This window comes from Nuphar pumila, chromosome 12, assembly GCF_984573655.1.
Source record: "Nuphar pumila chromosome 12, dmNupPumi1.hap1.1, whole genome shotgun sequence".
In the NCBI taxonomy this organism is placed as follows: domain Eukaryota; kingdom Viridiplantae; phylum Streptophyta; class Magnoliopsida; order Nymphaeales; family Nymphaeaceae; genus Nuphar; species Nuphar pumila.
The window spans coordinates 17901684-17928146 of NC_143260.1; the positions used below are offsets into that span (position 1 = coordinate 17901684).

The 26463-nt window shown below is 38.7% G+C and overlaps 1 protein-coding gene across 1 annotated transcript in view; it reads left to right on the plus strand.

Annotated features, from left to right (window-relative positions):
• The window catches only part of EMB2737 (embryo defective 2737), an 88685-nt gene that overhangs the window by 1250 nt on the left and 60972 nt on the right, over positions 1–26463 (plus strand). Inside the window, exons 2-3 of the mRNA XM_089983042.1 lie at positions 2878–2942; positions 18392–18490. Coding sequence (XP_089839168.1) covers positions 2878–2942; positions 18392–18490 — 164 coding nt within the window. The remainder of the gene's footprint in view (positions 1–2877; positions 2943–18391; positions 18491–26463) is intronic.

The window sequence follows — 26463 nt, forward strand, 5'->3', positions numbered from 1 at the left end:
AATTTGTTAGATTAGGTCATGAAATGGAGCTGGTCAAGAATTCAAGACATGCATAATAATAGTTGGAATATCTTGTTTCTTGGTTTTGAAGCTAAATGTTGCCTATCCAGAAAGGGGGTAAGCTAGGAACTTATCTACTGCACACTGCAATTCCCCCAACTTATCTGTCTTTGTTGGATGCATGGGTGCTCAGCAATGTTGTAAGAATCGGTCTGAATCGGCCGATTCAGATCAAATTGGCCCTTAGCCAATTCAAAAAGGGCTGGCTATCATTTCAACACAATTTTTTAAATATTTTTAAAGGGTTAAAATATTTGTTTAATATTTTTTAATAATTTTATTGTTTAATAACGGTCATGGTAAAAAGTTTCCGATTCACAATCGATTCAATTCGGGGCATTTTTTAGGAAAACGATTCGCCTACTGAATCGATTTTAACAACATTGGTGCACAGAAGCATGCCCTTAAAATTCTTGTCATATTTGAGTCGGATTTTACTTAGGTACCGTTTAGATGACATCGGAAACCCAGTTATAAACTGGGTTTTAGGTGTAATCTGAGTGTTGTGCCCAAAATTCAGGTTTTGCTGCGTTTGGGTGACACACCAACACCTGGTTTCAAACTAGGTTTTGTAAAAACCTAGCTAAGTAAAACAACGCTCCCCCCAAGGTTTGCAACCTGGTTTATCGAGCGCCCCTCCCCCAACATCCTCAGCTCTCTCTCTCTCTCTCTCTTCCCCCCTCCCTACACACCTTGTGAATCCAGCCATTTTTGTCTGGTCACCGGCCGAAAATGGCTAGAAATGTGTGTGTGTGTGTGTGTTTTTGAAAACTGATCATCTAGCCATTTCCTGGCCGGTAGGTGGTTGGCAAATGGCCGACCAATTTTCTTTTTTTTTTTTTTTCCGTTTTTTTAGAAAAATGCCTGGCCATCCATTTTTCCTTTTTCTTTTTCTTTGATTTTTCCTAAAAAATGAGTGCTGGCCATGGGTGACACCGACCAGGCCATTTCTCGGCCGGTGGCAGGCTGAAAAACGGCCTCACATGATTTTTGTAAATTTTTTTCTTTTCTTTTTTCAAATTTTGGGTGAGCAAAAACCTGGAAACCAGGTTTTTGTCACCCAAACAACCTTTTAAGTAAGGGTGTCAACGGGTCGGGTTTGATTTGGACCCAGTGGAACCAGATCTGGACCTGATTTTTGGGTATGGTATTGGGTCCGGACCTGGGTTTAATCGGGTCCACTATAAGAGAAACCATACCCAGATCCGGACCCGATAAGAACTACATGAACCAGACCCGGACCATACCCGGTAAACTAATATTTTTTATCATTTTTACGTTGAAAAATTGTGGCTCTTCATTGGAACTCGGGTCGGGCCTGGGTCTGGTATAAAATTTCACAAACTATGTTCGAATCCATGTATTAATCGGACCTTCAGGTCCGGATCCGGGTCTTCTTATTTATCACCATACCCTATAGTGTTTGGTCCAGGTAAACCCGACCTGTTGACACCCCTACTTTTAAGGCTGACTTTGGCAAACTAGGTTTGCTAAAAACCTGGGTTTTGGGCAAAACCTGGTTTGCCGAAAAACCAGGTTTGCCCCCATGTCATCCAAACAGCCCTTAGTGATCACACTTCTAGCTTGAGTTTCTAAGGTAAATGTGCTTACTTTAACTGTTTTTATCCTTTTTCAATTTGATATTTGTAAGAATATGTTTGTACCAAAAAACAGTTCCTAGGCATTTTTGGAAATGTATTGCGATATAAACAACCTGTAAATTGGTGAGCAGATCATAATTAAAGGACTTGAAGGACAAATATCATGTATATGTTAATTTTCCATCTAAGCTTTAGGAATTTTATAAATGAGTCATGACCTATTTTTGTTTTGTTTATCATATGATTTTTTTTTCATTTTCTTGGGTCTCAACATTGCCTCTCTCTCTCATATATCACTTTGTCTCATGTCAAAGAGGTTGCTTGGATCCTCTAGTTGAGAGCCAGCAGCCTTCTCTTTTTCTCTTGTCTCCCCTCTTTCTCTTTTCTGTCACACATTTTATCTCTCCCTTTTATCAAGTTGATGGTTGATTATCAGCTAATCTTGTTCATCTTCTGGATAGAACTTTAAACAAGCTGTTCCACACGGAGCCAGGCTTGAGCTCAGATTTTAATGTTCTCTTGAGCAAGTTATTTCCTAAAAATTCGTAATAACAAAAATTCTATCCATCAACATATGACAGAAAGAGCTGGATCTAAAGCTAGAGCCACAACACATAAATAACTTGTACATCTCTGTGGTGACAATGTACGTTTTAAGAGGCATGTATAAGCTTGCACTGGAGCTCAAAAGGGAGTTGAGCCTTGCATCCCCAATTAACTGAGCTTGAAAACTGAGATCAATTGAATCAGCCCTTTTCTGCCATACATTTGAAGCATTTTGAAATGAATTGCAGGCTTGCTCACAAGCTTGGCTTTTCACTTTGTGCAAGCTTGTAAGTAAATGAGTGCGTCTGAGCAGTTTGCAAGCAGCTTGGCATGCTTACTAGACCTAAATGGAAATTATTATCCTACTTAACATAGTATCTTTATGATTGTCACTGGTTGGCATCTTGAATTGTGTCAATTTCATAAGTTGACCGAGCTTGGAGAATGGTCTTAATTATTGATTTTTTTTCAACTGTTTGGAACTAGTGAAATATCCAAAGTCCATTGGGCTTTTTGCTCATACTGGGGTTGTGTTGCTATTATAAAGAGGTGATCAGTTTAGCATGTCAAGTTCTAGTTTTTGTTTATTCATATGACAAATTAGCAATCCAATGCTATTTGAAGTTATTGATTTTGACAAAAAGTTCCCTTTTTGATGGGCTAAATGCAGGCCATTGCTACACTTGGTACCTATGACATTGCTCTGGAATTAGGGAAGAAGGTGCTATGTCAGAGGTGCTTGTTGTTCTGAACGTATTTTCCCTATAAAAACGATTACCAACTCTTGTCTCTTGCATGATTGGTCTGTTTTATCTCACATTTATGATTTCTATCTTTTCTATTAAAAGCTACTTATGTCAAATGTACTTAGGCAATAAAGAATGTCAGTGTCTTACTATGCTCCAATGCAGGTGTTGAAGATACAACATGTGGGAAGCATTGTTTGCTGCAAGAAAAAATAGATTTGTGCTTTTTTTGATAGTATTAAATGAATAAAGCATGAATTAGGGATAAGTTGCTTCATTATTTTGTTTATTTTCATATTATCACCTTTTATACGTATTATATATTTCCTTCTGTTCAATATGTGCTTACAATGTCAAGATTGTTGGAAGTTCTTGTGTAATTGAAAATGTACGAAGGGTACACTCAAAATGTCATGTAGTGTTTCACTCTTCAAGATGGATGGTCCACTTTTCTGCAACTTTGATGCATACACTTATGCTCATTTGTGGAAGATTGGAATTTGAAGAAATTATTTTATGTTCGTTCTACATTTTACTGTAAATTGATGGATATTTAGTCATGAACTTCCTGGTCATGAGATGCATACTGTATTTACTTTATTCTCCAGAGTGTTGGAACATTAATGTTTAGTAATGCATCTATGTAGAGGTAGAAACATATGTAATTAATATTTCTTGTATAAGTACATACTGAACTGATATAATAAATTGAAATACCTAAATTGCCATCAAACCTCTCAAAAGAATGAATTTCAAAATTGGAAAAGATGATTAAAAGACTATAATGAGTAAGATTATATTTTGAAATTCCTCAAATTCGAGTCATTATACAAAAATATTGTGAGTTTAGAATGTAAAGGGAGAAAAATCAAATGGATTTGGTGAAAACTCTATGGGCTGGTTTACAGAAGAGACATTAGAAGTGTCATGATGACCAAGAACATATTTATAATCCATCTCTATATCTAAAACACATTAGATCACGGTGACTTTGTCCATACTCCATTGAGATTGTTGTTGAGAAGAATTTCTGAAACCAAGCTTCAACAACCTGATTGAGACCATAAAGAGCATGATTAAATTCATAAACTCTAAGAGGAGTATGTAGTATATTCGGGCTCAACAGCCATTGAAGAAAAAGAGAGAATAGGGAAGAACTTGAAGTTTTATTTTCCCTAAAATGAATACAAGATACAACATAAAGACGTCCCCTTTTGGCTTTACTACAAGGCAAAAAGTAGTTGACTATGGCTCTATGGCTAAAAATACAAAAGTGCTCCTCAATAATAAACATATATACATAAGAAACAGTAGCACACGAGTATGGTATGATGAAGCACATCTCACAACACTCTCCCTCAAACTTGGGATGATGAGAACCTAATCATTTCAAGTTTGAAAAGGAATGGTTGAAATGTCTTTAAGGACAAGATTTTGATGAAGCAATTCACAATCTGACTTGTTGTCCCAATATATGACAGAGAAATGGTTCCTTCCAAGTAAGCATTTTGAGTGAAGTGACAATCTATCTCATTGTGCTTAGTTTTTCATGAAATTCTGGATTCTTGGCTATATGAATAGCACTTTGATTGTTACAATACAAAGGTGTTGCCTTTTTTTCAATAGTAACTCCCATGTTCTCTACCAAATGGCAACCACATAACTTTTGCTGTGACTTGGGCCGTGGCATGATATTCTTCTTCTGCTGCGGAGAGTGCAACTCTTTGTTGTTTTTTACTCTTCCATGATATCAGAGACTATCTCAGGAACATACAAAATCTAGAGGTGGAGTGCTTATCTTGAGACACTCCAAAGTTTGCATCACAATAAGCTCTCAGCTCTAGAGAGAATGAAGCAAAAAAGAACAAAACATAATTCATAGTGCCTCTGGCGTATCTAATTATCCTTAATACTGATGCCAGGTGAGAGGATCTAGGAGCACTCATAAACTGTCTAACCATGTGAACTATAAATGTGGTGTCACGCCTCAAAATGGCCAAGTAGGTCAAGCCCCCTACCAATTGTCTATACACAGTGAGATCATCTAAAGGCTCACCATTTGACTGTTTTAACTTGCAATTTGCTTCCATGGGAGTATTTACCTGTTTCTTATCATCTGAAAATTTAGCCTTGTTAGAATATGGGTGCTCCTTATATATATAATCATATATTTTTTGTATATATATATATGTCCAAATATATATATATATATATATAGTGACTGGAATATGTTATATATATATATTTGTGACTGTAATATGTTTTACCTTCCAAGGGTATTTTGGTCTTTTGACCCTTGTAATAGGAACTACCCACTAGGGGATAAACTGTTTTTTTCCTTTTTTATTTTCTTCTTTATTTTTTATGTTTGACCTTTGTTATATTGTCAAGGTCACTCTTATAAAATGACATGTGCTCCAAGAACTCGACATGTACGGAAGTCCAAACTTTCTTTCCCATGGAATCAAAACATCTATAACCATTTTGTCCTTCTGAATAACCAATAAAGCAGCACTTGACAGTTCTACGGGACAATTTATATCTAAATTGGGAAGGGACAAGGACAAAACAGGTACTCCCGAACACTCTTAACAAATCATAATCAGGATCTCTTCCAAATAATTTCTTGTAAGGAGACACTTTTCAAATAACTTGTGATGGCATCCGATTTATCAAATATATTGCTGCACCCACAACCTCGACCCAAAAATCTTTAGGCATTCCATTGTTAAATAATAAAACTCTTGTGGTTTAAAGCACGTGTGTTCTTTCTTTTTGCTACTCCATTATATTTTGGAGTATAACAATATGATCTCTGATGCACTATTTCCTTTTCAAGCAAGAAGTCTTGCAAATTATGGCTCACATATTCTCCTCTTGAATCTGAACGAAGGATCTTCACTTTATCTACGAACTGCATCTCGACATACGCACAAAATGTCTTAAAGATGTCAAACAATTTACTCTGGCTTTTTATAAAATATATCTATGTATATTTAGTAAAATCAATAAAAGTCACAAAGTACATGAATATTCTTTTTGACACTATAGGAGAAGGTCCCCAGACATCATAATCAACAATGTTAAAAGGACAAACATACTCAACCTCCCTAAGACTGAATGAGAGAGCCTGACCCTTAGCCAACCTACTACTCTCACAACACCTAACCTCATCAGAAACATCATGCATAGATCCACTACCTAAGACTTCATAAGATAACATAAACTGTAACCTAGAACTTGACACATGACCTAATCTCTGGTGTTACAATATTGATGATTCCAAAATTGCTGCACCCACGCCATTCTCCTGTATGTTTCTTGATTTCTAGTCCAGTTGATCAAGGAAGTATAGATGACCACATTTATGCCTAGTCCCAATCTTCTTCCCTGATGACCGATCTTGCATAAAGCAACCATCAGGAGTGAAGACAATATCACAATTGTACCGAGTAATTTGTCCAACAAAAATCAAGTTCATAGCCAAGGAAGAAACCAAGAAGACTTTAGAAACATACAACTTTTCACCATGATTGGTGCCAAAGGTAACTGAACCAACTTTTGACACTTTCATAGAAGAACCATCTACAATACAAAAGGTTCCACAACATGGTTTGCAGTTGCTTAGTATAGACTCATTCACAGTCATATGACATGAAGTGCCTGAGTCTGTTAACCAGCCAAAACTAACACAAGGGATACCTGCAAAGGCACAACCAAAGGTACTCGAGGAAACGACAAAACTAGATGGGACAGACTGAGAGATAAGCTGTTAAATCTGCTGAGTCAGATGGTCAAGCTTGGAATGGATTGAAGCCTATGATTCAAGAGTAGAGGTGATTGCTGTGCTGACATGCATTCTTCCTCCTTCCCAACACTTTTCTCTCCCCTTGAAGCATTGGACATTGATGCACTTCCACTCATTCTCGCATTCCTCCTCCTCCTCAGCAAAAGGCAATATCTCTTCATATGACCCATCTCTTTATGATAATGGCATCTGACCCCACTCATGTCAGGCTTAGATGCTTCAGACTTGGCAAAACCGTAACCACTCATCTGCCTGGTAACTGCCATAATTGTGTCTCTAGAGGGTTGAGATCCAAGAGACATAAGAAACCTCATCTTGGTCTCTTCTGCAATAAGTTTTGAGATGTCCTGAGCGACACTGGGCATGAAGGTTCTATGGATCATGGCTTTTTACATTATCAAATTTTGGTCGAAGCACCATCAAGAGCTCAACCAATCTAAAAGTCTCCCGAGACTACATCTCCACTTCCATACATGTCTTGCAATCCTTGCATTTTCACACTTTTTTTTCTTTCTAATGATGCAAGGGAGTCCCACAATTGCATTTCATAATAGAAATCATGAATCGACTTGCTTCCTTGTTGTAAAGCTCTAAAGTCTTGCACAAGTTGATACTGTCTTACCCAATTTTCTTGCATGTATACTTGCTTTAAATAGCCCCAAGCATCTTTGGCTTCCTCAAGATTGGAGATATTCATGGCAATTCTTCGTTCCAATGAGTCAAGAATCCATAATTTCACATTGACATTATTCATCTTCCATTCTTTTGCCAAAGAGTCATAGTTTGCATCTCCTACTTTCGGCTTCACACTTGTTCCATCCAAGTATCCACCCAAACCTTTCCCATCAATCACAACCACTATGAAGTTGGACCAATATGGATAGTTGGTCCCATCTAGCTTCACCGTGATTAACTGGTTTCGTTCACCTTTCTCCATTCTCACCACAACCCCCAACTACAGTTCAAGGTTGCACAAAATGAAATACCAAACCAGAAAACAACAATCCAAACTATGCTGCTTACCGAAATACAATCAGAGTAACAGATTGTATAGGCAAAATGCTGATAACAACACCAAAACACACCCAATACCAAACTGCCGATACACAAACCCAAACAAAATCGACATGCAAAACTTAGATCAGTCAACAACTAAATACCCATGCTGAACACCAAAACAAGCATTATACCAGGCAATCTGAATCACAATAACAGTCAGTGCACTGCAACAGGCCAAAACCAAGTACCACCATAAATAGAGACTAAGAAAACTCAATAAAACTCACAAAATACCGCAAATCTCACCACACATGATTTGTGGACTAAGTCACACGGACTCGGCTATAAGGTCGACGCACCCGCGTCGACACGCCCCGCCACGGGTGCGGCTTTGGACATGGGGCATACACGGTCAACGCACCAGGGCCAAGTCCGTCCACATTTTGGACTCGGTCAACTTTGACCGAGTCTATTTTTGTCTATTTTTAGGGCAAAAGACGTATAAAAACAAAACAAAAATTGATCTTTTTATATATATTTAAAAAATATATATATATATATATATATATATATATAGCTGAGTCTTATTATTGTTATATATATATGTTGAGAGATATTATCATGAGGGGTTTATTAGAAATTAGAAAGGTTATCAGGTGGTCTTATTTATTATTTAATCTTTAATGTCCTCTTTTGTAAATTTACTCATTAACCCTAATCACTACTTAAGGAGGATTAGGGTTAATCGTTAATGAGATTTTTCATTCTTTTCATTTCAACATGGTATTAGAGCCTCTCGTTCTTGGGAGAATCTGACGCCTAGGCTGTATTTCCTCTTCCCTCTTTATCGTGATTCTTTCTTTGTGATTCTTTCCTCGTCTTCTCTCCTCTCCTCTCATCGGTTCGATTCCTAAGTTTTTTTTGTCACGACCTGGGATCTGATTAGATCTGTATAATATGCAGATCTGATCAGACACCCTAGAACGTGTCTCTCTTTTGCGTCTTATTGATGACGCTTCAGTAATATTAATGGATCGTGTTGAATCAGATCTGCCATCGTGTGGAGGTTTTGTGGAGCAGACCTGATATCATGATCGCGTTTTTTTTTTGTGGAGCAGATCTGAGATCATGCAATAACCATATGTTGGGTAGCGTGGATCGCTGATGTTGGATCAGACCTGAATGGTGAGACTGGCTGATCTTTGCTTGTATCGGGGTCGTGTTGATGTGGTAAGCGTTAAATCTGTTGCGCCTGCTGGCTTTGGAATTAGATTTAATAAGATCTGAGTCGTGTTGATGCAGTAGTCGTTAAATCTGTCATGATTGCTGTTGTTGCAATCAGTTTTAATCAGATCTAAGTAGTGTTGATGTAATTTTTTTTCTGCCGATTGCTCATGATTCTTTCTGGTTATATTTATTACCCTGCTAATTGGCTCGCTACTGTCAACGGTAAATACCATGACTGAAATAAAGTCCAGTGAACAAAGGTCTGAAGTGTCTGTAGAATATAAAGCTTTCGCTAACTTCTTTTCTTATGGGTCATCCATAAAGCTGGATGACAATAATTATGAAAGGTGGTCAAGGACTTTTATGATGTCTGTGTCAGGACATCGTCGAAAACATATTCTGTTAGAAAAGGAACCAACAGAAAAAATTGGGAAATATGTCACATGGCAGGAAGATAATGACATTGTTATGTCTTGGATTATGAACAGTGTTCAACCACATATTGCAGACGACTTAATCTACTATTCTACTGCGAAGGAGATATGGGATTCATTACGTGACACATATTCTCAAGGCAAAAATGTTAGTAGAATTTTGCAAGTTGAGCAAGAGATATTTCAGTTGCAATAGGGTGATCAAAATCTTTCCCAATATTATGCATCAGTTAAATCAGCCAATGAAAGGCTCAACTTTGTTCGTCCTCCCTGCTGCTGGAATCATAAAACCCATCAGGAGCAGACTATGGTGGCTCGTTGTCTATCAGGATTATCTCCCGATTACTCAGTAGCCAAGGTGCAAATGCTTACTGGCTCTGAGATCCCTACACTAGCTGATGCCTATAACCGGTTAAGCTGTGTTGCTGTTACCCTTTCTCCGCCCCATGGGGACTCTCAGACTTCGGCTCTCATTGTCACTGGTGGACGCAAGCATAGTTTACCTAGTTCTTCCAGAGGTAGAGGTCGTGGAAGAGGCAATGGAGGTCGTAGCAGACTTCAGTGTACATATTGTGGCAAGCAGGGACACCTTGAGGATCATTGTTGGGATAAGAACCCTAAAAGTTGCCCTTAGAGCTCATCCTTGTTCCTCAAAGCAACAACTTAGAGTGTTTCTTCCATCATTGAACCTGTGCCTACCTCTTCAACCAATACGATCACTCTCAGTCGTGCAAAATATGATCAACTTCTTTCTCAGAGTTCTGCATCAATGTCTGTCTCTACTGTAGTGACCGATGGGGCATGCTCTCCGGGTACTCAGGTGGATGATGGGGGTAAGATGTGGATTATTGATTCTGGAGCATCTCGACACTTTTATGGAGATTCACATAGTTTCTCTACACTGGTCCATCAATCTTTCCCTCGTCATGTTAAATTGGCAGATGGTAGATTATCCTCAATTGTGGGGCAGGCAAGGAGATGTGAATCTTACCCCTACACTACGGATCCAAAATGTTCTCCATGCTCCACAGTTTCCTAAGAATTTATTATCCGTAAGTCAGCTTACAAAAGAACAAAATTGTCGAGTTATATTTGACTCGGGTTCTTGTGTATTTCAGGATTTGCTGTCTGGGAAGAAGATTGGTGGAGGCCATGAGGAGGGCGGTGTTTACTATCTTACACAACCAGTTGGAGTAGCAACTTCATGTGAGGAATCAAGTTCTAAATCCTACCAATGGCATCTCAGATTGGGTCATCCTTCTCTTTCAAAGCTTCGAAGAGTCATTCCACAGGTCTCTCCTACAACGTCCTTTCAGTGTGAAACGTGTCAGCTGGGCAAGCATCATCATAGTTCGTTTTCTTTGAGTCAGAGTTGTTCTAGTCATAGTCTTTTTGATCTAATTCATGTTGATGTATGGGGGCCTAGGCGGGTTCCAAATAGGTTTCAGTCTAAGTATTACATTGTCATTGTCGATGACTACTCTAGAGTGTCTTGGGTCTTTTTAATAAAGGAGAGATATGAAGTCTTGTGTATTCTCCAATCTTTTATTCTTGAAATAAAGACTCAATTTGGTTCCATTGTTAAAATTGTTCGCACTGACAATGCTCTTGAATTCAAATCCAACAAACTATTACAATTTTATCGGGATAATGGGATCTGCCCTCAATTTTCATGTGCCCATACATCCCAACAAAATGGGGTAGCTGAAAGAAAACACCGACACCTTTTGGAAGTAACTCGAACCCTTATGATTCAAACAAACATGCCAGCTTCTTTTTGCGGAGATGCCCTTCTTACTTCCTGTTACCTTATTAACAGGATGCTATCTACTGCTCTTAATGATCAAATTCCTATTAGACAACTTTATCCTGATTGTTCCTTGTTCAAAGTTGCTCCTAAGGTATTTGGTTGTGTCTGTTTTGTGCAAAAACTGGAACCTACTATGGACAAACTAGCTACACAAGCAACAAAGTGTGTCTTTCTTGGGTATCAAAAAACCCAAAAAGGATACAAATGTTTTGACCCCATTGCCCGTAAAGAGTATATCAGTGCATATGTCACTTTCTTTGAGTCTATTCCTTATTTTTCACTGTGCGCATCTCGTGTGAATCCTAATATGTCCAAATTGTTTCCCTTACCTATTCCTCCCATTCCTTTGGATTCAGTGCCTTTGAGGCCTTCATTATGTTATGATCCCCCTTTAACTCGGTTGCATGATCCTCCATTGGTGTATACTCGCCGTCAAACCTCCTCTCGTGGACCTTCATCGTCTTCTTTTCCTGCTGACAGGGATCCCGATCATGTTGATGATTCTATTGCAGCTCCTGATGATAGTAGAGCAGATCCAGAGATTGAAAATGAGTTGCCCATAGCCCTGAGGAAAGGTACGTGTCAGTGTACTCTGCACCCTATTTCAAAGTTTGTGTCCACTGACCGGATTGGAAAGAGCACGCAAAACTTTCTATCTGCTTTATCTGCCATCTCCAGTCTTATCAATCATCAATAGGCTTTATTAGATCCTCAATCGAAACAAGCAATGCAAGAAGAAATGGATGACTTGATTTCTCAAGGGACTTGGGAACTTGTCGATCCTCCTTCTCATGCTGACATTGTTGGTTGTAAGTGGGTGTACACTGTTAAATATCATTTTGACGGCACTCTGGAGAGACATAAAGTGCGTTTAGTCGCCAAAGGCTACACCCAAACATATGGGGTGGACTTCTTTGAGACTTTCTCTCCCGTTGCCAGAATGGGTACTATACGCTTAGTTATTTCTGTGGTTGTTCATCATGGGTGGAGTATGACTCAGCTTGATGTGAAGAATGCCTTTCTGTATGGGGATCTATATGAGACAGTTTACATGCAACAACCTCCTGGTTTCGAACGACAGGGGGAGTGTGGCAAAGTGTGCAAGCTAAAAAAGGCAATATAAGGGCTAAAGCAAAGCCCGCGGGCATGGTTTCACAAATTGTTTGAGGTGATGTCTAAATTTGGGTTCCAGAGGTCACCATCAGATCATTCTTTGTTCATAAAGAATGGTTTTAAAGGCTGTGTGATTATGGTTGTTTATGTTGATGATATAATTTTAACTGGAGATAATGAGCAGGAGATTTTCAACACCAAGGCATATCTGCAAAAATACTTTATTACAAAGGACCTGGGTCCTCTCAGGTACTTCTTGGGAATCGAAGTAGCAAGAAATAGAGAAGGTATGGTTCTTTCTCGGAGAAAATATGTGCTCTATGTCACAGGGATTCGGCTAGCAGGGTGCTGCACCCACGTCGACGCGACTCAATGCGGGTGCGGGTGCGGTCAACCCGATCCTGGGTGCATTGACCGCACCCAGGATCATTTAGGTCCATTTTTTTTTTGGTTTTTTTTTTTTTAAAATTTGCCCTATGAAATGGGCTGCGGAATTTAAAAAAAACAATCTGCTGACAGCTGCTGCTCTTGTTTTATAAAGGGGCACTTTTAAAACCATCTAAAATTGAAGATCCTTTTCAATCCAGATCCTTCTTTTTCGTAAAGGATTTTCTCTCTCCATAATAAATGATAATGATGGTGGTAGCCTTGCTGGCTATTAGTATTCACTGTTCTCCTGACGAGATGGGTGCTCTAGCTGTAGCCTTGTGTAGACCTCTCTTTTCCACATGTCCAATCCAATAAATTTCTTTTAGTTGTCGTACAACTGTATATAAAATGAAATTTGAAGAATCCTATGGCGTGACAGCGGAGTTGTAGGCCTCATGAAGACTCTCTCTCCAACAAACCACATCAAACCTTGCGCTTATATTTTTTTTCATGAAGACCAAGGAGTTTCAGACATGATTGAATCATGACAGTCAGCAGAACGCAACAGGTTGGGTCGATCGGATTGCCAATCCTTTCGTTTCATCAATTTTGTCTCGTTGCCTCAAAGTACACAACAAGCAGAACGTGGGTAACGAGTCTTCAAACAAACACACCAGCAAAAAAATTTGGACCCCCGACCCGCGTCGGGGGAACCCCCGGACCCCCTTATATATATATTACATTTTTGCCCCTGCCGCACCCCCGCACCCGGGTTTTTTGGAAGTGCCGAATCCCCGCACCCGCACCCATGTGACATAGTATGTGCTTGATCTTTTACAAGAGACAGGGATGCTTGGTGCAAAACCGACCAATATCCCCATGAATCCTAAACTTCTCCTGTATGACTAGCAATCTGAGGCAGTTGATAGTAAGTCCTATAGGACTCTCATTGGTAAACTTCGCTATGTTACTGTAACTAGGCCTGACATATCATTTGCCATTGGCAAGTTGAGTCAATTCATGGATAAACCAAGGAAAGTTCATTGTGAGGCAGCTATGATGGTTCTTAAATACCTGAAAACATCTCCAGGAAAAGGTCTATTGTTTACAAAAGGGAGAAATCTTGATGTGGTTGCGTATACTGATTCTGACTATGTTGGGTCTGTTGATGATAGGAAATCTACTACATGGTTATGTGTTTTTGTTGGTGGCAACTTAGTTTCATGGAGAAGAAAGAAACAAGCTGTAGTGGCAAGATCAAGTGCTGAATCAGAATATAGGGCCATGGTACAAACTGCTGCTGAAATGATTTGGATAAAATCTATGCTTACTGGATTGGGCATAAAGGTTTTTCTACCTATGAAGATGATATGTGATAATAAGGCCGCCACGTACATTGCTAATAATCCTGTATTTCATGAGAGGACTAAGCATATTGAGATAGATTGCCATTATATTCGGGATATGGTTCAAATGGGAAATATATCAACTATGCATGTGCCTTCAGAAGATCAAGTAGCAGATGTTTTCACAAAACCCCTATCTCTCGCAGAATTTTCAAAGTGCTGTAACAAGCTGAGCATGATTGATATCTATGCTCCAGCTTGAGGGGGAGTGTTGAGAGATATTATCGTGAGGGGTTTATTAGAAATTAGAAAGGTTATCAGGTGGTCTTATTTATTATTTAATCTTTAATGTCCTCTTTTGTAAATTTACTCATTAACCCTAATCACTACTTAAGGAGGATTAGGGTTAATCGTTAATGAGATTTTTCATTCTTTTCGTTTCAACAATATATATATATATATATATATATATATATATATATATATATATATATATATATATAGTCGTGTCCCCTAATGGGCACAACTTTGACAGAGTCTTATTATTGTTATATATATATATATTTAAAAATATATATACATATATATAGCCGTGTCCCCGTGTCCAAAATTTTTGAAATTGCTCTGCACCCGTGTCGCACCCGTACCCGCATCCATGTGACATAGTTTGTGGAGATTCTTATTAGCGTGAGGTCCAGGTTCACGCATGTGGGTCCAGATCCAAATCACGTCAGATCCAGATCACCCAACGTGCATCTTGTGTTCATGTCTAATGTGGTTGTTGTGTTTCCTTAAATGCCCCTCATTAATCTCTTTTGTATTTTATGTAAATGAGGGTATTTTAGACATGATGTATCTTAATTGTAAAGTTAATATATAGTTACAAGAGAAACACAATTTTCCCATATTGGGAATGGTGTGTTCAGCCCAAAACCCTATTGTCCTCTTTTCCCTCTGCAGGGAAGTCAGAAACCCTAAATCTAACAATTCCTAGGGTAAAAACAACCAAAATAGGGCTAATCCAACCCTTCAAAAACCACCGATATGATCAGATTACGCAGATTTTCCAAATCTGGACTATTCACGTGAAAACCAGAAAATACTGAAAAACCCACCAAAAATCGAATTCTGATATGATCATCAAGAGATATGCAAAAACCTTCTAAAATCATCCACTACCAGATTCTGAACTCAGAATATGCAAACCTGAAACTTCACTTCACATGCCTCTCTCCTTGCTGATGTCACCACTGGCATGTAGATCGATGCACCAGCAGTCAAATCTTCCTTAGCGCAGCAGAGCTATTCCCCTCTGAGTGATGATGCTCTGATGTCATATTCACTCTCAGCAGCCATTGAAGAAGAGAGAATAGTAAAAGACTTGAAGTTTTATTTGCCCTAAAATGAATACAAGATACAACATAAGAACGTCTCCTCTTGGCTTCAATAGAAGGCAAAAATAATTGACTATGACTCTATGGCTAAAAATACAAAGTGCCCCTCGATAATAAAGAAATATACATAAGAAAGGGTATCACACAAGAGTATGGTATAATGAAGCATATCTCACAACATAGTGGTCCCAACAGAGTTACAATATACACATCATAAGGTTATTTTGACATCAGGTTGCTGTACTTTGTGACCCCTAGCACCTACCACTGTCAAAAAAGCTCTACCAATACTTATTAAGTGTTTGAGTGAAGTGCTTCACATGTTCATCTGCCTTGGTTTGTATTATATACGACTATGAACATCTTGTACCAATACTCTGAAAAGGTATAGAAAGCTAAGTGCCATTTTCAAATTTAGGAAGCTTCTGAGATATGGCACTGCTACCATTTAATTTGACCAAATGTATCTTCATCCATGTTGGGATCAACAAAATGAATTAGGTTATAAACACTAGTCATCTAAGAGGCAGTGACTAAGATGAAACAAATTTAGGAGGAATAGAAACACAAGTGGAATCTGGTGCTCTCTATGCAGAATTTGAAGCCTTAGGTGAGCTAGTGCTCTATATGCAGAATCTGAAGGCTTAGGTGACTGAGTAGGCTCTTTCTCCTCTTTAGGGGGAGTTTGTGTCATGGAAACTGGGGCTTTTCCGCGGAAATGCATCGATGGGCGTGCGTTTTCGCAGGCCACACTGTGACCCAAACAAACTGGGCACTCCTTTTCCTCGCGGAAAAGGAGCCCAAAATCCACAAGAACCCCCCACTTTCAGCGGAAATGGTTCCCGATGTGTGGGGGGGGGGTGTGTGGCCCGATTCCGTTTCCGCGGAAAGGAAAGGGCAGAGCGGCAACCTCTTTCGTGGCACACAAATGCCCCCTTACTGTTGTACTCTTCTAGACTTCTATCTACTTTCAATGGTACATAAGTGGATGAGGGTCTCTCTCCCATATGTCTAACTATATTTCCTGTTATCATTAGTCAATGGAAGAGGAAGGGATTATTTCATCTGGAATTATGTGAACCAAAGTGCGTTGGATGCTTGGAAGATATCATGCCTAGAGATATAATGTTTCTTGGAGAGTGGGTGATCACATTTCTATTCCTGTTGATGTCAAGAATAAATGTTATAGACCATTTAAGGTACTGACACCACTGATACTGTCAGTAATGCACCAAGGCCCACATCATATTCTATTCAGTTGAAGATGAGATAATGTTTTATGATGATGATGATGATGACTTGCTAAACTTGCCAATGTCATGATTAAAGAACAAGACTAGATTAACTGAAAGCTTCATTCTAGGTTATAAACCAACAGAAAACATTGACCTTCATTCTTTTCTCACTATGTGGTCAAATGTTGCTTTCCTTAAAGTAGTCTAGCTCTATTCCTTTTGAACTCCTTTTGACCTGATCTCTTTTTCCCTAGTGCTTTTTAGGTAATTAGCTGTGAATGATTTACTTGTCACATTTTGTAATTCAGAAGTTATCTTAAAACAAAGGGGGATTGTTTCAGTTTCTTCATTACAGATTCATCAGGTTTTGGTATGTTCAAGCTTACAGACCTCCATAGAACAATGATCACAAACCTACCTATTATTGTACATGAATGCTGGGACAAAATATCCACATCATGGCCCTTATTGAATCTTCTGATGGAGAGCTAGTTTCACTGAAAATATTCTACATCAAGTTGTGGATGAAATAATCTAGCAACTGGTATTGCCTTCTATGAATTTAAATGGGTGGGATGGGCTATCCAGGAAATGCATAAAAATCTAATATGATAACTAGAAACTTTGTAATTAATTGAAAGGAATCTTGTGAGTACTGTGAAAATCTCTATAAAAAGAGATTTTGTGTATAAACACAATGCTAGAAACACGAAGTATGCACAAAGGCACAAAGGAGAACTCTCGCAAGTGCACAAAGGCACGGATACACATGCACAAGAGCATGAAAAAATGTCAACTTCAATATATTGGGTCCCAAGAGGGGCTTTACAAAAGCATACCAAAACCTAAAGGGGATCACCCCTATTTATAAGACCATGGAGTCATGGGGGGGGGGCTCTAATACATACGTTGGAGCCCTTCCAACGGTTAGAAATGTAACCGTTGGAGGGTGCTCCAACCTATGTATTGCCCCCCCCCCCCCATGTTACATCATTATTAAATGACAAAAAATAAAAAAGGAAAAGCAAAAAGAAAAATAAGAAAACAAAATACAACATATTCTCAAATGAGAATATGCGTAAAATATGTGAATTTACATAAATACCCTTATCGGGTTTGAGATATATATTTTTTTATATATATATACATATATATACATATACATATATATATATGTATATGTATCTATATATATGATATATATATGTATATGTATCTTTCTATATATATATGAATATATATAAAAGGTACACTACATTTTAACAAGTGCTGCACAATGGAAGTTATGAATATGACATTTTTGTCATGTGCTTTACTGCAATCAGTCAAGTGTTGGAATGAAGGGACAATCATTGGAGCTAATACATGTTTCTAGAAGGATTGCATACTGGCAAGACAGCCTTTTTTATGCTTGATATTAACTCAAAAGAGAAACATTGTCAAAATTCTCTCTTATTGATCCTTTTGCTGGTAAACCATCTGTACTTTGAATCTTGGTAGTGAATCAATTTTGTCAAGTCAATTGCCTACTTGATGCTCAGGCTGAGTTTGTTTGTGATCAAAAGAGACTGTATTTGTAGGCACACCAAGTTTTAATTTCTATTGTTTTGATAAGCTTGCATATTATAATGTGATTCATTGTTGTGATTGTATTTCCTTGATTTCAATTGCAATATTCAATTTTTATTTTTTGTCAACTGTAGGAACTGTCGAACATGTAATGGATGGCAAGCATTGCAATGTACAATGTGCACAGGCACTGGGAGGGTACAATATCAAGTGAAAAACTACACTTTGAAAAGGTAATGCTTTCTAATGGAAGATAGGATGGTTATGACTTTATTCTTGTCATTGTTCATGGTGTGATTGGATTCACACCATATTCTTATGGAGTAGACATGGGTTTATCATTTATGGAAATTTTTGTAATTGTAAGCCATGGTTCAAAAACCCAAAGACACAGGATTTGGTCTTGACTTGAGACTCAGATGATTTAACCTGATGACTCAGCTGAGTTTTTCTTACTCTTAATCTGTATGTAAAATTAGCACAACTATGTCAATACAAAAAAAAAAAAAAGATGCACGATAGCTAAAATGTCTATAGCATTAAGGAATAAGATGGCTAAAATGTCTATAGCATCAAGGAATAATATTATGTTCTAACTTGCATCAAGCTATTCAAGACCAAGATTGGGCAACTCAGCAGCTGTATAACATAAATCTTTTTATCACAAATAAGTTGAAATAGAGCATAATTTTGAAGCGTATGATGCTATATTATTATAAATGGATAATGTAATTAATCAAGTAATCAAGATCTCCAAGTCCAACTAAGAATAATGAGTATAACAATTTCACAAATGTAGTATGTTTTGGGTCTATTCACTAGTTCAACTTCATCCAGTAAATGGGCAATCTGGGTTGACTTGGATGAGTTCAATGAGCTGACCAATGAGGTTCCCAGAAAACCTTGTTGTATGTCATAAAAAATATCAATTCTAAAGATATTAAAAGTTGATAAACCGTCCCTCGAGGGCTTTGCCTTCCTGGCTTGGGGTGACTGGTTTGTCACCTGACATGGTGACCACAGTTCTAAACCCATGGGGTCATCCCTTGCTGCACGGTTGAAGCTGAGTATACTCCCTTGGTCTGGGGAGCAGGGACCTCAAGGCTTTTCTGATTGGAGGCCTGCCATTATGCGGCAGGTGATGGAGGGTTTTCCCTTGGCCTAACAAAAGAAAAAAAATGGTTGATAAAACCTCCTTAGATTCGGTTTCAGAAGATAGTTTTTTAGCTAGTGCAAAGTCAAATAATCTATTTGGGTTGTACAGGAATTTTCTTTGTTGAATTGATAGAAGGCTTTTCATTTTTCCCAAATGGCTATTTTTTGAATGTAACAAGTTAATTTGTAAAATATGTTGTGAAAAGCATATTGGAATGCTTATGTGAGGGTCTAAGATATGGGTTTACCATGCATATCATAAGATAAAAAGTAAAAAATTGAAAACTGAATCAAAATTTTAGTATTAAACAAAGAAATAGCAAATTTTTTCTGAAATGTAATTGTTAGCAAAGGGAAAAGTGTTGGAAGAAAACTGCAGTATCAACCAAACCTACTTATGGGATAAATTGGGCATGAATAGATTTGTGACAGTTAGCAAGTACATGTGATGTCAACATTCAGAACCAATTTTGTAAAATTTGCGTCATACAGAATGATACAATTTATCATTATATCATAGCATATACAATATAATAAACAAATTTTTTATTGCAAACCTCAGTGTCATATTGAATCAGCATGCCATATAATGCAACTAATATCTTATGAGTCAATACTTGCCTAGCTAGGTGCTCACTGGGTGTTGAGTCAACACTAAAGTGACATAGTTGCCTACGAGATTTTAGTTTTCTTTATTCTGGATTTTAATATTCGTAGTTTTAATTCCTTAAAAAAAAAGGGTTGATGCTTGCTAGAACTTAAAAGGTTTTTTTTTTTTTTTATGTTTCATTTTGGCTAGTTTTGGTCAGACTTTTCAAGATGAATAGTCCCATTTCCAGGCCTAAAACCATAGAGGCTTCTCTTCTCTTCATTTCTTCAAAAAGAGTTTACTCTTGGAGGCCCGGTTTGTATGCAGTCATTAGGAGTTTTCCCTAATCTGACTTTAAGATGTTAGGTTTTTGTTTGAATCAACCGAATTTACATATTTAAAAGTAGAAGAGGTGAGATTTGAATTTATTTTCATACTAAAACACCATAAGAGAGTTTCTCCTCCCATTCTGGGTTTTTCAACTCCTCAAAGATTGGAGATTCTAGTTATTTTGTCCTACTCTGATTGTTGTAGGACTTGGTTTATGCATGAGGGTGCTAAACTTATGCTAAGGGAAACAAGTGAGAACATTGAGGCAAGAAGCTAAATTTATATTAAAATCATTCAAATAATATTTAACGCCTACTTTCAATGTTTTGACATCTCTATTTTTTGGTATTTTGCACTCTTAATCTAATTTGATTTTATAACTTATATGACTAAGAAAGGTTCAATTTGCCTTGAAATAATAGAGGTTGCAGTCTATCATGATAAAAAATCCAGATTATGTTACATGACTTGAAAAATGTTCAAGCTATAGTAGCATACATCACAACCACTCTCTCTCAAGAAGTCCTTTTACATATCCCCATAGGTGTGACTGCATGGGACCTCTGTCATATCCTACATAAGTGGTTTGAACAAATCTCTACTATTAAGGTCTATCATATGAAGTCGGAGTAGGGGGCCCTGCAAAGAGGAGGTTCTACTGTGTTGGAGTTTTTGAATAAAGTCCAAAGCATTTCAGATCAGTTGGCAGCGATAGGAAGCCCAATTTCAGATGACGATATATGCAGCCAGATTTTGAGGGGCTTGGTCTCTGAATGTAACACTTGTTACTATGTATATGGGGCGTGATCCGAGACCCACATTTGATGCTCTTCGGTTAATGTTGTTAGAATTTGAGTCGGTGATCAAATTTTCATCAAAGAAAGAGGACCAGCAAGCACACCATGAGGTTATGATGGCGGGAAATAACTCTCATGGACAAGTTTTTGGTGGTAGATCAGGAGTTGGACATGGCTGGGTCGTGGAGGAACTGCTGGTCATGGTAGTTGTGGTAGTCTCCTACCAACTCCTCCAGGTGGACCACGTCCCAACATCAATTGTCAGATGTGCAGGAAGAAAGAACACACAAGTTCGGATTGCTACTGGCATTACGTCCCTAATTTTAAGCCTCCAATTGTTCCTTTTCTCCCGTGCTTTTGTGCATATCTGCCTACCACGGGCCCGAGGCCAAATTCTTTTGAATACAGGAATTCTTTAAGAAGATCCATGCATCGCAAGCCTTCTTGAACTTGATGATGTTGGTGGGAATCTTAAATTCCATGGTATTCATAAACCATGAGAGAATTTGAGCATTGCTTGATTCTCAATCTTCCGACTTATCTTGGTATTCTTGTAGAGCCTTTTCCTTTTCTTCTTCGGACGACACTTTGACTTGATCTCCTTTTCTTCTAATCAATTTGAGTTGGGGTTTATTAGTGAAGCCACTAACAAAGCCCCATAGCTTTTTGCCTTTGATGTGATTCTCCATTGTTGTCGCTCACATCAAATAGTTGCTCTCATTTAGCTTGTATGTGACGACGGAGGCGGAATCTCTTTCTCCCATAATGAATTGCAAAGATTTGAATAGGGGAATGACTAACACGAGTGTGAAGAACACTACCACAAGAAGGATCACTAACGAAGCTTTTTCAAAGACCTTAGCTCTGATACCATGTAATGAAACAATAGTGCACTATTACAAATATAAAATGGTCACTAATGGACCAACAACAATCTCACAAAGGAGATACTGAATATCACTTTTGTTGAGAATAGGTGGTTTTTAGGTTAAGTTGTTCCTTATTAGAGGTTTCTGAAATACTTTTTTCATAAGGTCTTAGTTGTAATTTCTTTGTTTTGCCTCTCTCTATTTAATATAGAGAGAAGCCCTAATGAGGATTAAGTTTTCTGTTTTCTTTGCACAGCCGTCTCTCTCTCTCTCAGGTTCGGTTCATCTTCTACATGGTATCAAAGCCACAGCCGATTGTGGGAACGTGATCGACTGTGAAGTGGGAGCGTGATCGAGATATCGACAGTGACGTGGGTGTGATCGTGCTCTACCAGATCTCAGTCGATTCATGGAGGCTTTCATGATCATGATCAAACTTCGATCACGCTGAGTAATGATCTAATCAGGTCAGCACTTTAAATATTTTTTTTGGCATTCTGCTGGTCGTGGATGCCTGTTGTGGGTGTCGTATCATCTGCTGTGGGTGTCGTATCATCTGCTGGGTGTGGATGCCTGCTGTGGGGGTCGTATCTCCTCGTGCTCGTCGTGGATGCCTGCTGTGGGTGTCGTATCTCCTTGTTTTCTTTTGTTTTCTCTCCTCGTGAATACCTACGCTGTTGGGAGTTTGCTGCGACCTGGTGGTGCCGAGTCTTCCTGCTGCTATGACGAGTTGTGTGTTGGTTCATAAGGTGTCGAAGGATATTCCTGATGGGTGGAAATAACAGAATTTTTTTTTCTGTTGTCGTGAGTGCTGAATTCTCGTCGAGGTGTGTTCCTGCTGTTTGGGAGCAACATAATTTTTTTTTTTTTGTGGCCGTAAGTGTTGAGTTCTTGCAGAAGCTGATTTTGTGTGATATTTACTGGATGTCATGTCGTATATGTTGGAGAACAACAAGTTTTGGTTAACAGTGTGTCTTGCGACTGCATTTTATCATGTGTGGTGATGTGTTTGGGTGCAGCAAGGATCGGAATTTCTGTGGTAACTACAGCAACTGAATTTTTTTTTAACTCCCTGTTGTGTCGAGTGTTGAAGTTACTCTTCTGTCATGGAAAATAGCAAATGTGATTTCATGCTGGATTGATCTTTATGTTGTGGAACAGCAGGAGTGGTTTCCTGCTGAGTTGAAGAATTTTTTTTTTGAACACTTGTTGTTCAAGTGAGTTTTTTTTTTTTTGGTATGGCTGAAACGTCGAAAGGTGATTCCAAAATGGAACATATTGGGGAGTATAAGGCGTTTGCCAACCCCTTCTCGTATGGCTCTTCTGTTAGGTTGAATGAAACCAACTATGCCAGGTGGTCCAGAACTTTTATGATGTCGGTATCTGGACATCGTCGAAAACATATTTTGTTGGAAGGCGAACCCATTGAGAAATTGGGAAAATATGTTACTTGGGATAAAGATAATGACATAGTTATGTCATGGATCATGAACAGTGTCGAACCCCATATTGCAGATGGATTGATCTACTATAATACAACCAAACTAATGTGGGACAATCTTCGTGATACATACTCACAAGAAACGAATGTGAGTCGTGTCCTACAAGTCGAACAGGAAATATATAACTTGCAACAGGGAGATCAGACCTTGGCCCAGTACTATGCCTCTGTCAAAGCTGCGTTTGAAAGACTTAATGCTCACCGGCCTTTGTGTTGCTCGAAGAAAAAGGATTATCAAGAACAAACCATGGTTGCTCGTTTTCTTACAGGTCTCTCTTCAGATTTTTCGGTTGCAAAAGTTCAAATGTTGACTGGTTCAGATGTTCCCACTCTTGCTGACGCTTACAATCGTCTGAGTAGACTTGCGATATCTCTGCCACAATCTCAGCCTGTGACTCAGACATCTGCTCTTGTTGCCCCATCTAGTTATGGCCGTGGAAATATTCAGAATATCAGAGGACGAGGACGTGGACGTGGTATGAGAGGCAGAGGAAAGCTTCAATGTACATTCTGTGGAAAATCTGGTCATTTAGAAGATCGTTGTTGGGATAAGCATAGTCAGCATCAGAATAAGCTACTATCTCCAGAGTTCCACCTTTCTTGAACAATAACCCCTTTCCAGGAGAGGATTTTAGATATCTGAGAATCATTATGGCTGCATTCCAGTGTACCTCAGTTGGTTTGTCCATGAACTGGCTAACTTTGCTTACTGCTAAAGCAATATCTGGTCTGGTCACAGTTACATATAGTAACTTCCCTACTAGGGAGCGATAGCGTTTGCTATCAACAGGTTTTGACCCTTCTTCAACCAACTGAACTTTATGCTCCATTGGTATATGTGCGTAGAGCTCCACTTCCGCAAGAGCCTTCATCTTCTTCTTCTCCTGAGGTAAGTTCTACTGACAATAGTGTTCTTCAGGATGATGATAACAGGCCTATTGCTCTACGAAAAGGGACAAGACAATGCACCTTATATCCCATAGCTCATTTTGTCTCCCATGCCAGAATTGGACATAAGATGAAGTCTTTTATTTCAGCCTTGTCTGCTGAAACCATTCCTCTGAACTATCAGCAGGCAACACTTGATAATCGCTGGAAGATGGCTATGCAAGAAGAAATGAAGGCTTTGGTATCTCAGCATACCTGGGATCTAGTTGATTCCCCAGCAGATGCTGACATTGTTGGTTGTAAATGGGTATATACAATAAAGTACAAATCTGATGGTTCTATTGAAAGGTACAAGGCCAGATTAGTCGCGAAAGGATATACCCAGACATATGGAATTGACTTCTTTGAAACGTTTTCTCCTGTTGCACGGATGGGTACCATCCGTCTTGTTCTCTCAGTAGCTGTTCAGCATGGCTGGAACTTGTGTCAATTAGATGTGAAAAATGCATTTCTTTATGGGGATCTCTCCGAGACCGTTTACATGCAACAACCTCCAGGTTTTGAGGTTGAGGGGGAGTGTCATAAGGTGTGCAAATTGAGAAAGGCGATTTATGGCTTGAAACAAAGTCCTCGTGCATGGTTTCAAAAGTTGTTTGAAGTGATGTCAAGCTTTGGTTTTAACAGATCAGCAGCAGATCATACTCTTTTTATAAAGAAAACTAGCTCTGGCATCGTTGTTATGGTAGTATATGTGGATGACATCATTCTTACAGGAGATGATGTGAAAGCTATTGAAGCCACAAAAGCTCATCTTCACAAACACTTTGTTACAAAAGACCTTGGTTCACTCAGGTATTTTCTGGGCATAGAAGTTGCTAGAAGCCGTGAAGGGATGGTTCTGTCTCAACGGAAGTATGTTCTTGACTTATTAAAGGAAACAGGCATGTTGGAAGCTAAACCAGCAAATATTCCCATGGACCATAAAGTTCAGTTGGTTGAAGAAGGGTCAAAACCTGTTGATAGCAAACGCTATCGCTCCCTAGTAGGGAAGTTACTATATGTAACTGTGACCAGACCAGATATTGCTTTAGCAGTAAGCAAAGTTAGCCAGTTCATGGACAAACCAACTGAGGTACACTGGAATGCAACCATAATGATTCTCAGATATCTAAAATCCTCTCCTGGAAAGGGGTTATTGTTCAAGAAAGGTGGAACTCTGGAGATAGTAGCTTATTCTGATGCTGACTATGCTGGATCTGTAGTAGATAGAAAGTCTACCACAGGATTCTGTGTGTTTCTGGGAGACAACTTGATTTCATGGAGAAGTAAGAAACAAAATGTGGTTTCCAGGTCGAGTGCAGAATCAGAATATCGGGCTATGGCCCAAACAACTGCTGAATTGATATGGGTTCGCACTGTTCTTAATGATCTCCAGGTGAAGGTTTCCTCTCCAATGACCATGATGTGTGATAACAAAGCGGCAACATATATAGCAAACAATCCTGTCTTTCATGAGAGAACAAAGCACATTGAGGTTGATTGTCACTATGTAAGAGATATGATTCAAGCTGGTCATATCACTACAAAATACCTAAAGTCTGAAGACCAAGTTGCAGATATGTTTACAAAGCCTCTTGCTAGGCCTAATTTTTCCAGATGCTGTGACAAGCTGAGCATGATAGATATCTATGCTCCAGCTTGAGGGGGAGTGTTGAGAATAGGTGGTTTTTAGGTTAAGTTGTTCCTTATTAGAGGTTTTCTGAAATACTTTTTTCATAAGGTCTTAGTTGTAATTTCTTTGTTTTGCCTCTCTCTATTTAATATAGAGAGAAGCCCTAATGAGGATTAAGTTTTCTGTTTTCTTTGCACAGCCGTCTCTCTCTCTCTCTCAGGTTCGGTTCATCTTCTACAACTTTCACAAGTAGAACAAGGCTCAAAGCCTAATAAAAAAGGATTTTATATATTCACACAAAAAATGCTTCAAAGAGCATGCATTACATGAAGGAGTGAGGCTCTATTTATAGAGCATCACTTGCTCACAAAGGGGCAGTCCAACAGGCATTGGACTGTCAGCCCC